Source organism: Mauremys reevesii, linkage group 2 (assembly GCF_016161935.1).
Source record: "Mauremys reevesii isolate NIE-2019 linkage group 2, ASM1616193v1, whole genome shotgun sequence".
Classification (NCBI taxonomy): Eukaryota; Metazoa; Chordata; order Testudines; family Geoemydidae; genus Mauremys; species Mauremys reevesii.
In genome coordinates this window covers 183492809-183507322 of record NC_052624.1, presented here as the reverse complement: position 1 = coordinate 183507322, position 14514 = coordinate 183492809, and the positions used below count along the sequence as shown (strand labels likewise).

The window sequence follows — 14514 nt, the reverse complement described above, 5'->3', positions numbered from 1 at the left end:
TTTAATTAAAGAAAGAAAGGTAAAAATTATCTCTGTAAAATCAGGATGGAAAATACTTTACAGGGTAATCAGATTCATATAGCCCAGAGGAACCCCCTCTAGCCTTAGGTTCAAAGTTACAGCAAACAGAGGTAAAATCCTCTCAGCAAAAAGGAACATTTACAAGTTGAGAAAACAAAAATAAGACTAACATGCCTTGCCTGGCTATTACTTACAAGTTTGAAACATGAGAGACTGATTCAGAAAGATTTGGAGAGCCTGGATTGATGTCTGGTCCCTCTTAGTCCCAAGAGCGAACAACCCCCAAAACAAAGAGCACAAACAAAAGACTTCCCTCCACCAAGATTTGAAAGTATCTTGTCCCCTTATTGGTCCTCTGGTCAGGTGTCAGCCAGGTTTACTGAGCTTCTTAACCCTTTACAGGTAAAAGAGACATTAACCCTTAACTATCTGTTTATGACAACTATCCTTGTAAGTTTTGACTCTTTTTTTAATTCAGTTTATGCATCTAAGGAAAATACACAATCAAGACTTCATACGAAGGCCAGTGAGAGTCTTTTCATGGTCTTCAATGGGCTTTGAATCAGGCTGTAAAAGAGTTGCCTATCCTATGCTCTAGGAATCCTTCACAACCTGATTCTCTACTGCCTTACACCCTGTAAGCCATTTACACATCAAACTCATAGACTTTAAGCCTCGAAGGGACCATCATGATCACCTAGTCTGACCTACACACCTGTGCAGAGTGGGTATAAAATGCTGCCAGATCAGAATGGTAGTATTTTATTCTCTGCTTGCATTCACTGTGCACAGAGGTAAATGACCACAGAAGTTGAAGGGAGTGGAAAAATCAGGCCCACAGTCTATAAGTATATACTCTGTAGTCTGTCCCACCCACCCCACTGCCCCTAGAACTCCCCTTCCCCTGCAAAAAAAAAAAAAAACAACAACTAACGGAACACAAAGAAAATATGAAACTATTGAGGAAAAAAAAAGCCTCCACTCAATTTGGTTTAAAGTCAATAGAAGATACAAACATCAGTATCAAGTGCAGTTTCCTTGTTTTGGTCACTGTATGTGAATTTCAGCATTCTAGCATTTTTTTTTATTAGTCTCATTTAACCATGACAAGTCTGGAAAAAAGCGAGAAGCTAACGAGAATAATGGCTAACATTCAGAATTATCTGCTTTATGGTTGTATCCCATGTAGAGAAGTAACGCAGACAAGATGAAAAAACGCACAATTGACACACTGATGCATAGTAGACATTTTAATATCTGTAGACTTTTTAGGAATGTGCAGTATTGATATTAACTATCTGGGGCAAGATTCTCAGCTAGTGTAAATCACTGGAATTCCATTGGCCTTAATGGGCACGTACGGTTTTACTGCTGTTGCTGATTTGGACCAGCACTCTGCTATGTTATGAATTTTGGAATTTGTAGGCACTGAAAGGAAAGATGAAATGTGGCTATATCCTTATTCTTCAATAAACAAAAAAACCATCTTTAAATGAAACGAGGTGACGTTTCTATTGGCTAAATAAAAATCAGAAGAACCACAATGAACATGTTTTATTAAAAAATGCCAGTGTGCATAATACGTACAGGATTTTGTTTAAAGCAAAGGTTATTGTAGTGAAGTCAGTCCCGAGACCTTAGTTTAAAGATAGGTATTTCCTCTCAACTTCAGCAGAGGGGGAAAAACGGGCTGTCCTTGTCTATTCTGCTCACGTTGGCACTTTGTAGAATTACAGGGCCCTCTAGTGTTCAAGAATTAAATAGTTTGAATTGTTCAAACAGCTGCACCCAGTGAAAGTACCAAGTGGAATTTACTTGTCATTTGTGATTTAACTAAATAGCATAATAGGTGTCTGAAATATGTAATCTACGCTGCATACATATTTATGATACAACTTTTATAAAAATTATTGTGAACTGGTTTAAACTAAGGAAAAAACATGTGGAAGTCACATTTTTTTCAAGCTAAAGATTGTGTTAAATTTAAATGTGGTCAATTAAAGAGAAAAAGTGCATGCTGCTTAATTAGAGAAAATTCTTAGGTTGACACAACTCCAAATGAAGTCAATGGGAGCTGTGAAGGACTGGGTTCCTATGAAAATCAGCTTCTAGATATCCTTTTAATATGCATTATTGTGTCATTTTGCCTTCCTTCAAGGATGACTTTCAAATATGTCTTCTGAATTTGCCATAGTAAGTCTCCATAAAGAGACATGGGTCCAGATCCACTGCTCAGTTTTTAGATGCAAAATGGGGAAGTGATTCAGAAGCAGCAGGTGGCTGGCCTCTTTCAGGGTGTCTACAATGAAGAACATCAGTGCAAATGCCAGATATCTGCCAGTGCCTCTGCCATCTGCTGTTGATACTTAGGAGAACAACATACAAATGTAGTTTTGGTCATGTGATCAATTATTTACCAGTCACATTGGTTATGAACATCCAATGACTTTGTATATGCATATGCATGTATTAATTCACATTAATGAATCTTGTATCAAAGAAGGCATGCCTGATTTTCCTCAGGGAATTCACAGCATTAATTGAGTTAAATGAACTGACTTTTTTTTCTTTGAGTTGACAACAGGTTGATGAAAGGTTATGGTTTCTTGGATTATTTTAGATAGCATCTAAAAGCACTGGTAGCTAATGAATATAGCTGTTTGTATATTTGTTGTCTGTATAAACTATGACTTAGGTAGCTTACAGTGAAACTTAAAAAAAATCTATCTTATATTCACCAATGAAAATTCTGAATTATTTTTCTTAGGGAAATGATCGCCAATCTAAATCGACTGTTGGCTCCCATGACACAGGAGACATGGTGTCATCTCCTCAGCCTCCAAAGAGAAAGGAAAAGAGAGAACAGACTCAAGAGAAGATTAGTTTTTCTAACAAACCCACAAAAGTGAAGCAAAATATAAGAGCAACAACTTATATCCTTCAAGATAATGGTGAGTACTTAGGTGGAGTATAACATCATGTAGGTTCCTGAACACTCAGGGCCAGATTCCGGTGAAAATTTGGAATTACACATTGGTGTAAATCATAATGAGGTCATCAGATTTTCAGTGTACTTTGTCTGCCATATTAATTTCCAGATCAAATCATCACATATCAAATGTATCTGTATGCAGCATTCACAGCCTCCGCCCAATTTATAAAAGACAGACTAACTTGGTATATGCCATATATAATGTAAGCAAAATAACTTACGGTTGCCCAACCTTTTATGCTTTTGGTACAGGCATAACCAATGGAAAAACACCATCAGAATCCCTTTGTCATTGTTCTGCACTGAATAAAAAAAAAATTTAAAAAAAAGCTGGCCTGCTCCAAGGACATTACAATGTCCCAGAGGATCCCATGCTGGCTGCTTGGTTCTGATAAAACAAAATGATTTAGACCTAGAGGGAATAGAACAAATGTAGAACTCCAATTAGCCAATAGCTGCAGAGACTAATCACACTTCAGACTTGCTGGAGGCAACTTCTGATTTGCTTCCCCACTGTGTCATGGCAGCAATTTAGAAATTTAATAATAAATGTTCTCTTTGGGAAATTGCTTTCTTCCCGTTACGGTGTAAGAATTTATTTTATAGCTAGAAGAATATCCACTCTGGACAGATGTTGCTGAGACATTAGTGTGCTATTTTTTTCTTATTAATAATGGTTCAAAAATTGTTAACATGGAGCAATTAATATCTGTCAGCAAAAATAAATTACACTTTTCATAACTTCTGATGTTTCCCCAAACTGTTGTTTTAAATGTGCTATAATTATGCATCATGCTTTATAACTTTCACATATTGGATCCAATAATGCATCTGCAAAGGTTTGTGATTTACAGGATTGTGATTTACAAATTGTACTTCCTGCTTCTGAGGTGTAGATTTGAAAATTGGCATTGAAAGATCAATGAAACCCTTTATTCTGAATCACTTTGTAGTATAATGGTATCTTTCTTAGAAGAAGGTTGTAGAATTGCTGCTTTATTTTTGTTGTGAATCTAATGTCCTTGAATTGTAGTACCGATGTTACTATAGGTTGACATCATTATCCAGCTATTTATGGGTCATGTTCAAACTATGTTTGTGTCTTGACAAAGAGAGAATTTTCTTATTATACTAAAAGTGACCAAGAGCAATTTTACTGTCTGCCTCCTAGAACTGGCCGTCTTCACAGGTTCCCTTTCTTGAAATTGCCTCTGCAAATTCCTCTCTTAAAAGCTATATGCCATGACTTGCAATCTGGCAGCTTGGTTTAACTGATAGAGGGTAGTCACCCTTGAATGCACCATTCTGAAATTCCAGCTGAAGTTATCAAAGGCTCTGCTTCCTACCTGTTCTCAGGTCCTGGCTTTTCACTGCTAAAGGAGTTTCTTAAACAATTCTCTTATCCCTGATTATGTCATTTAGTTTAATACTACTAGTTATTCAGTAGATAGTAGTTAAAGTGGTTAAATTAGATGATGATAAAGATTTAATTATGGTTGAGGCTACGATTATGTCACGGAGGTCGCAGAAGTCACGGAATCCGTGACTTCCAGCGACCGCCGTGACATTGGGGGCCCTGCAGCTGACCAGCTTATGTGTGATGTGAAAAACTGCTATCTGACTGAATGTGCTACTTAGGGTGTACTGAGCATGCTCACACAAACAGCAGGGGACCCTCCTCCCTCCCCAATTTCTCATGGACATTTTTAGTAAAAGTCAGAGACAGGTCATGGCTTCTGTGAATTTTTGTTTATTGCCCGTGACCTGTCCCTGACTTTTACTAAAAATATCCATGACAAAATCGTAGCCTTAATTGTGGTAGATCTGGAGAAGACTTGAAGCACGGCACTTAATGAAATAGTGTCTGCCACAGACTAAGATGTTAAGAACCTGGAACGCCCTGCGGAAGGGTATATCTTGCAAGGAGTCTCTTACTTTTGTAGTTTTTGCCCTTGGTGTTAAAAGCAAGAAGAGAAGCCATGCTCTTGGAGAAGGCTTTGTCTGTTTGGCTTACAGTTTTTAAGGGCTCAGAGACCTCTAATTCAAAATCCTCAGATCAGTCTCCAAGAATACAGGAATTATCTTCTGTTCAGACAGTTCCATCCTGGTTAACTTGAGGCCTTGGTACCTTTTTCTTCTCCTTAGAAAAGAAGCACTCAGTGGTGTTGAGAGACTCTGATGCAGTTGTCTTAAAGCAGCTCTCAAAATCCACGTGTTCTGATCCACTCTCCTGTTCAGGGGCGGCTCTAGCTTTTTTGCTGCCCCAAGCACGGCAGTCAGGCTGCCTTCAGCAGCTTGCCTGTGAGAGGTCCCCGGTCCCACGGATTTGGCGGCTTGCCTGCGGGAGGTCCCCAGTCCCGCGGCTTTGGCGGCTTGCCTACGGGAGGTCCACCGGTCCCGCAGCTTTGGCGTACCCGCCACCAAATTGCCGCTGAATCTGCGAGACCGGCGGATCTCCCGCAGGCGTGCCACCAAAGGCAGCCTGACTGCCTCTCTTGCAGGGACTGGCAGGGCGCCCCTCGCGGCTTGCCGCCCCATGCACGTGCTTGGAACGCTGGTGCCTGGAGCCGCTGCTGCTCCTGTTTGGTGTATTGAACCTGAACCTCTGGGACGAAATGTTCCTGGTTCCAAGTTAAGGAGTCAGTGTACACAGTCTTCTCTGATCCATGTAACTCTGACCCCGTGATTTGATAGTGTCAGTTTGTTTGGAGTGAGGATTTTCATAAGTAAAGGTTCTGGTTCTGAAGACACTTCTTTAGGTGGGTTCCTGAATTCACGTAGACACCATTGTAAGAAAGATAAGGTATAAAACAAAACCTTAGTTAAGCAACTGCTTAACTGATTATCTGTACAACCTTTCTTAGGGTTCTTTTAATTTCGATTGCTTAACTAAAGAAAAAGGAGTTGAGAGTTGAATGTAGTTTTATACAGTTTATTAAATATCCTTAATAATAGCAACTAACAGCATAGGATACAACAGGAATCGGCAACCTTTGGCCGATCGCGTCTCCCACTGGCCGCAGTTCTCTTCCCGCAGCCCCTATTGGCCTGGAGCGGCGAACTGCGGCCAGTGGGAGCCACGATCGGCCAAACCTGCGGACATGGCAGGTAAACAAACTGGCCTGGCCCACCAGTGTGCCAGAGGTTGCCAATCCCTGGGATACAAGAATGAAAAAATAGTATTGGACTCTGGTTTGGCTAACAGACTAGAAAACTGGCCAAGATAACCATTCAGATTTTCAGAATCAAATCACATGACCACAAAAGAAAATAACAATGATACTCAATTACTATCTTGGGAAGGTGACTTTGTTTGGATTTTTGAATAAGAGTCCCTCAAAATAGGGCCTCACTTCTGCTAATTGGTTATCAGCTCCAGTTTGCTAACAAAAGAGTAAGAACAATCCAAAGCTAGATCACAAGACAATTTAATCAATTATTTACATGCCAATTACCAAGGTCTCCTTCCCAATGGATCTATAGTAGTCAACCTTTTTAACCTATTTTCCAATTAATTATACTAGCCCCAGGATCTGATTAACTATCTAGAATAAATTACTACATTTATGACAGACTATATAGACTGAGTGCAGTTCAAGAAGTTTGCACACTTGGTTTCATTTATGTATGTATACATCTAGAACTAGAAAGGCAGTATGAAATCATTAACTGTGGTAGACACACATCCATATACAGTGTTCTACAATCTTAGTTAACAACACTAACTTGTTCAGTTTGAAGGCTACTTTACAATACTCTTGATTGGCACCTGTTACAAAACAAAGACACACACAGTAACTCTATGATAGTCTTTAAATCCATGGTACACTCACATTTGGAATACTGCGTACAGATGTGGCCGCCCCATCTCAAAAAAGATATATTGGCATTGGAAAAGGTTCAGGAAAGGGCAACAAAAATGATTAGGGCTATGGAATCGCTTCCTTATGAGGCGCGACTAATAAGACTGGGACTTTTCAGCTTGGAAAAGAGACGATTAAGGGGGGTGTGGTGGTGCGACGACTCAACGCTGCTTTCATGTAAGATTTCCCTGCCTGGTGACTTGCATCAGCCAAAGAGAAGGGCGAGCTCTGAAGGAGCTGAGCTTCCTATATTGAGGAGAGGGCAGGTCTTTCTCTAATTTTAGATGAAGGAGGGAGGACTGTGCTTCCCTCTCTGTTCCCCTTACTTTAACCCTAGTGTGAAGGCACACAAGGCCAAGTGTGAAGACAGATAAGTCCAAGGCTTTGCTGGTGGTAGGGGACTGGGAGGACGGAGATGTGCCTGTCTGTAGGTTGGGCTTAGCTGGGCCCTGAAGGCAGCTGCTGTGGGAAATGACTGCAACTGAGCTCCTGCAGCTAGGTCTGCCCTGCAGGTAGCTGCTGATGGAGGCACACATGAAGCCACTGATGCCCAGCCTCCAGATCGTTCTCCCCCTGCCTGCTGGCTGTCTTGACTCTGTCCTTATAGGTCATGCAGACTGCAGGACAATTTGAGATGGCAAGCCACACCTCAAAAACTGGCCCATGTGCAAAATGATCCATAAAATGCAGGCTTCAGAAAAGACCTGTGCAGGGTAAAAATGACTCACCAACACTTTTTCAAAAATATCCTGTTATTTCTTTTTCATGCTGAAATTAAAATCTAATATTTAATTAAATAATAACAAACGTTATGATCAGACACACAGCTTGCAGACAGTAGTGCCATTCAGAGTTCAAACTGAATCCTTTCTAATAGCCATTACAGTAAAGATGGGACTTTGCCTGTGGTTAAATGACACTAGATAGCCCACACTGAAAGTACAGTAGTGCTGTGCTAACAGAAAAAGCAGTGTCTAAGGTCCCCTTCCTAGAAACCTCTGCACTTGCATGGGTCCCCATTGACTTGCTGGAATGGATCCTAAGACTGTAAAAACATTTCTCTTTCTGGTGAGTCTTTGGTTAAGGACTGTTCAGAAGCAGTTGTAGACTTCCCTCTTGCCACCAGCCATGGAATTATGTTTTATTTACTGAATGCTCTGATAGTTGTTCAACCGGATCAAATGAAAGAATAGCCAGGAAGCAGCTGCATGATTCTCATCATGTGACTGCTATTTCAAAATAATTTCTAGTCATGTCATGTATTTTAACAAGGACTGTGTTATTATTCCATTATATATTTTTACACTTATTTTTCAATTAAGCTTAACTCTACTTTTTAATTAGAAGATTCAGATTTCATTTTGGCCACTTCATGATGCTATGGCTTCTTTTCTTCAGCTTTTCTTGGTACTTGTCCCACATCTCGACGTATGATCTTTTCTGCTGTCAAGAGCAGTCAGATAGAATGCCAGCATTACTAGATTTTGATTTAAGATCAGCTGCTAGTTATGGTCCCAGACATATAATTTTATTTGAGGAGCTGATGGCAGGTATTCTTTCAATTAGAAGGTTTGCATTGTTAACTCTTGGAAGGTAGTAGTCCCACCATGGCATTTTTCTAAATAAAAGGTTGTTCTTGTCACATAGAAGTTGCTTTGACATTACACAGGATTCTGAGCAGATGTTTTGTAGTAAGATTTTCTTCTGTGTGTCCTTTTTATTTTCTTGTAATGATTGTAATGATCATAAAAGTGCCTGAGAGCCCTGTAAACTTAGAGGCCTCTATGCAATCCACAGAAAAGGTACAGCAGCGACTGCAGCACCGCATGTGCTTAAACCAAGTTCTGGGGCACCTGTCTCTGTCAGAGAGAGGTTAATTCAGTTTCCCTGCCCACTCATTTCCTAGATCCTCTGACAATGTAATAGTCTGGCAGTGTTTCTTTGAAAAGCCCCGTCCTGTTACCAGGAGTTGATCCTGTTGGGAAAAAGTTCAGTGGACTTCAGTGGACTACTGACTTACTGAGGCAGGTGCCTCGTTTTCCAATTTAAATATAAGGGAAGTAGAAGAACCACTCTAGAGAGACCAAATCTTAGAAGTCTTGAGGCAGGAAGCTTGGGTGACAGCAGCAACGGTCACCACCAAACTTGGGGAGAAGGCTGAAGCCAAACGTTGTTATTGGCAACTACTTTATTAATAAAACTAAACTCCAGGAAAGGGGTGACTTTTTGACCATACACTGTATGTAGCTTTTGTTTTAAAGCAGGTTAGGAAAGGTATCTGCTCACATGCTGATTTCAGAGAAATGCTCCCATATTATCTGAAAAATAAAGAAAATCCTCTTTTCCCACAGAGGCATAAAATACACAATCAAACTTAGAGGACACTGTGGCAGTACTTAGAGAAGATAGCATTACCTATACTACAGCTGCATAGTAAACATTGCAATGTATATTTAATTTAGACTCGGTGCATTCATTTTGTTGCATGTCCTCTAAATAAATCCTTCACAGTACTGCTTGAGATGCTGATGGTATGAACATGGCACATCAAAACATATTTTTGACATCTTATAATGAATTAATTTGCTATACACAATTTAATCTATTGTGTCATCAAAATGAAAATGTAAATGTATAAGATGGCCTGCGGCATATAACAAATATTAGCTTGCAGTCATATTTGAAATTAAGTGTGATGATGTATTCAGTGAATATTTTCCCTGGATAAAATAGTGGCTTTCAGAGAGATAGAAATTACTTGGAGTTACAGATACAATTATTTAGCTAAGTTTGAAAAATTCTGTTTCTCGTCATGGGAGGGGGAGTCATTTAAAAAAAATAAGTGTGATGAAAATATTTCTGCTGGAGTGTATACTTGAGCAGCATACTAATTTGTTTCCATTGTATAACACATTATTCCAATGTAACACAATATGCCAAGTCATGGCCAAAGCCCAGATGATAATGTAGCTCTTTTCATAGAAATGAAAGGCAGGCTTCTTCTTGGAAATTCAAATGTACCAGGAAACAAAAATCCTTTAAAATAAAGTGTAATAAATTGTACTCATAACATTTTTAGCATGCAACCATTTGTACATGCGATTCAGGTTGCTGGTACAATTGCTGGTACAATTTGGGAGAGCTTCTGACAATCAGAATTCTCTAAAAGATGAAATATAGAACATTATGATATGATTATCATAGTGTTTTATACAAATTCTTATAGACTAATAGTGATAATCTGGTAAAACCAAGACAAACCTTGATCCATACTCGAGAGCAGATATAAGCTCTTCTGCTCCATTATGTACCTTTTGCCATTACATGTAATGGGCCTGATTCACTGGTGCTCTGCATGTTTTATATTCATTTATACCAGTTCAAAGTAGGGTGACCAGATGTCTGGTTTTTTACCAGAACACCCGGTCAAAAAGGGACCCTGGCAGCTGCGGTCAGCACCGCCGATCGGGCCATTAAAAGTCTGGTTGGCGGTGCTGCAAAGCTAAGGCAGGCTAGTCCCTACCTGTCCTGGCTCCGCACTGCGCCCTGGAAGCGACCAGCAGGTCCGGCTCCTAGGTGGGGGGGCCACAGGGTTCTGTGTGCTGCCCCCGCCCCGAGCACTGGCTCCGCACTCCCATTGGCTGGGTACCAGCAGAGGCGGTGCCTGCGGGTGAGAGCAGTGTGCAGACAGAGGCGCCTGCCACACCTCTACCTAGGAGCCGGGCTTGCTGACTGCGTCCAGGGCACAGCACGGAGTCAGGGCAGGCAGGAAGCCTACCTTAGCCCCCCTGCTGCGCCACTGACTGGGAGCTGCCAGAGTTAAGCCTGCCCCCCAACCCACTGCCCCATACCTGAGCCCGCCCCCAAACCCAGAGATGCCTCCCGCACCCTGAACCCCTCATCCCCAGCCCCACCCCAGAGCCTGCACCCCCAGGCTGAGCCCTCACCCCCTCCTGAACCCCAACCTCGTGCCCCAGCCCAGAGCCCCCTTCCACACCCTGAACTCCTCTGCCCACCTCCGAGCCTGGAGCCCCCTCCTATACCCCAAACCCCTCATCCCCAGCCCTATCCCAGAGCCCACACCTCCAGCTGGAGCCTTCACCCCCTCCCGAACTCCAACTCCTTGCCCGAGCCCGGAGCCCCCTCCTGCACACTGAACCCCTCATTTCTGGCCCCATCTAGAGCCCGCAGCCCCAGTTAGAGCCCTCACCCCCTCCCACACCGCAGCCCCCTGCCCCAGCCCAGTGAAAGTGAGTGAGGGTGGGGGGAGAGTGAGCTACCGAGGGAGGGGGAATGTAGTGAGCAAGGGGCAGAGCCTTGGGAAAGGGGCGGGGCTAGGGTGTTCAGTTTTGTGGGATTAGAAAGTTGGCAACCCTAGTTCAAAGTAAGGGTAAAACACGATTTGATTTCAATAGGCCTTTGTGCGGGCTCTGGGGCCTACACAGGATTAGGGCCTATTAACACAATACTAACAACAAGCAATAGGCAATTGCACCGTAAAAGCTGTAAGTAGTAAATTACCATAAATTCTATGGCATCTTAATCTGAATATATGACGTATCTTTCCTAGTCTCCAATTGCTTATCTGTGTTTCTGTGCACTGAAAGTGTTCATAGAAAATATTCTGGTGTTTTGTTTGCTAAAGAACTAAATTAAAATCCATTGTGGCTGTTCTATCACGGAGTCTTTCAGGGCTCTGTTTTTATTACAAGGGTTTGCAGAAAGGTTTTAGATTTACTGGGGTAATGTCTGCACCCAGCTTGTAAATAGTTAAATAGGGTCTAACCAACATGGTTGCTGCAAAGGAAAAATGTGTCTCACTAATCTGCTAGAATTCTTTGGAAGTGTCAGTGTGGTAATAGGTACAGATAAATAGGGATGCTGATAAAGTAGTAGATAAAGGAGAATTGGTTTATAAATTCAAAAGGCCTCTGAGAAGATCCCTCAGGGTATGTGTCTACACTGCAGCTGGCAGTGTGTCTTGCAGCCCATAGACAGACGCTTGTGAGCTCTGTGTGAGCTACTGTGCTAAAGTTAGCAGTGTAACATAGTGCAGGCAGCGGTGTGGGCTAGCTGCCAGAGTATGAGCTTGAGCTCAGGTGGCTAGCCTGTGCTGCTGCCCATGGTGCAACGTCCACACTGCTGTTTTTATTGCGTTACCTGGAGCGAAGCAAGTGTGTGTTGTCTCTCCCGGCTGGAGGCACGCTCCCCGCTGCAGCATAGACATACCCTCAGAAGAGGCTGTGATAGACTGACAGTATCCTGTAATATGAACAAATTTTATGGACTTAAGATAAACCTTATGGAGTTAGGGTTAATACCTTTGGGGTCCATTGTATTAAAAATGTAATTGTGTATGTGTTATTGTGGGGTGTGTACTTTCTCTAGTAGGAGGGGGATGCTGATGTACTTCCTCTGTCATCTGTCCTTTGAAGCCATCCCCCTTGCAAGGTGGATACTCTAGGGACCAACAGACAAAGAAAGGATTTTTGGATAAAAATAGTTTGGTTTTAAACTGGCTCAAGGCCTTCTTCCTGATCCAGCAAAAGGACAATACCTCTGGTCCACAGAGGACCCCAGTCCTTATGGAAGGATTGGAAAGACATGTCCTACTGAGGCCCCATAAGACTGGGTGCTAGTTCTGAGCTGAGGCTGTGATGAACTTGTGACCCACAAAAGAAACCTCTTGGGTGGGGTTTTGAAGGACTGTTCCTGCCAGAGCCCCAGTTAGAGTTGGGGTGATCTCTGGTAAGCTTTTTAGCTTGTGTGTAGGTTCTTTATTGTTTTAAAAATGTTTTCTCCATAGTGCTTTTACCTTATAAATCGGCTTGCATAAGATATGCTGTGTGGGTAACTTAGAATTGTAGCAATTCCAGCTATCTGTCTCTGAAGAGAAAGCAAGTAGGTGTGCTTGGGCGGCCTGTCTCTGCGGGGAATAACACTGTGCAGCTGGGAAATATGCCAGTCAGAAGGGAGTGAGATGTGGTTTTTGTCTCAAGAAAGGTGACAGGTGGGGAGCTGGAAGTTGAGAGCTGGTGCCCTTGCTGGACCACTGAGGGGGAAATACAGGTGCAGTTGCTCTGAACTGTAACAAAGTCTACTGAAAAAACGAAGTAATCATGAGGTGAGAGGCAAACTATTGTCATGTATCAAAAACTGGCAGAGACAGGATTGAATGGTCAGTTTTCATCATGGCAGAAGTTAACAGCAGAATATTAGTTCTGATGTTCATTAATATATTTATTAATGATTTGGAAAGGGGGATGAGCAGTCAGGTTGCAACATTTGCAGATGATGAAGTTTTTTAGGTTAGTCAAGTGAAGAGAAGTCTGTAAGGAACATCAGAGGGACCTAACCAAGGGAAGTGCATGGGCAATGTAATGGTAGGTGAAGTTCAGTATTGATACAAAGTGATGCAGATTGGTGGGAAAAGGTTGTGCAACTCATACCTTACAGAATTCTAAGTTAACTGTATCAGCTCAGGACGGATACCTGGGAATCACTGTACGCAGCTCAATAGAGACCTCTTTTCATTGTGCACCTGTGGTCAAAAAAGCAAGTCATATTTTAGGATGCATAGGGAGCAGGATGGAGAATAATATGGAAAATATTATGTCATTATGTAAGTCAGTGGTATGACCTGGTTTTGCTGGTATACTGTGTGCACTACCGGTCACCCCATATCAGAAAGGATATTATAGATTTAGAGGCGGTTCCAAGAAGGAAAAAGAATGTGATTAGGGACATGGAAAAATACATATGAAGAGACTGAAAAATTTGGGATTGTTTACCTTAGAAAAGAGGGGACATGATAAAAGTATATACAATAATGAATGGTGTGGAGAAGATAGATTAGGTACTTTTGTTCCCCCAGTCTTATAACACAAGAACAAAGGGATATTGAGTGAAAATTAAAAGTAGCAAATTCAAAATTAATAAAGGGAAATGCTTTCTTTTACACGAGCGTGGAACTCTCTGCCATTGGATTTTGTTGGGGCCAAAAATTTAGCAAGTTTCGAAAATGGATCAGACATTGATATGGATAATAAGAATATCCAGAGTTATAATAGTTAATGCTAACAAATGGTTAATGCTAACAAATTTTGGAAGGTATATAAAACATCATTTTTCAGAGCATAAACCAGTCCCTAACTGTTAGGGATTAGGATGTGAGCGTCATGGGGGCAGATTATTCCACATCAGCATACTGAGGGACTTCTTGCATCTTCCTCTAAGCCTTAAGGCATCTGGTGCTGACCTCAGTCAGAGACAAGATATTGGACTAGCTGGACTATGAATCTGACCCAGTAAAGCAGTTTCTATGTTCCTATTTACACACTGACTTTCTGAATAATATAGACTTTTATTTTAAATAGCTTTAATTGGCAATTTTAAGCAGTAGGTGGTGAAATGTTCATTTTATTTCTGACAGGAAAAAAATGTAACAGTTCTCAAATGGCATGGGCAGAAGTGAATTAAGTTATTTTCCCCCCAATATCTCTAAAATGAGGCTTTTACTGCCTGCAGTGTAATAGTTTTCTTTTGCCATGTAAATGCAGTATCAGTCTGGTTTGCTATAGAAATGTTTTCCTAATGCCTTTTTTTGTGCTTTTCATGCTGTGAAGCAACTGATAGGTG

The 14514-nt window shown here is 41.6% G+C and overlaps 1 protein-coding gene across 14 annotated transcripts in view; it reads left to right on the top strand.

Annotated features, from left to right (window-relative positions):
• Nucleotides 1-14514, top strand: part of DCDC2 (doublecortin domain containing 2) — a 123389-nt gene that overhangs the window by 61367 nt on the left and 47508 nt on the right. For all 14 annotated transcript variants that reach the window (XR_005593895.1, XR_005593897.1, XR_005593896.1 and 11 more), the window contains one exon: nt 2789-2972. Coding sequence is in view for 11 of the 14 variants with exons in the window: in XM_039523816.1 (XP_039379750.1) it covers nt 2789-2972 (184 nt within the window). In the remaining 3 variants the exon portion in view is untranslated. The remainder of the gene's footprint in view (nt 1-2788; nt 2973-14514) is intronic.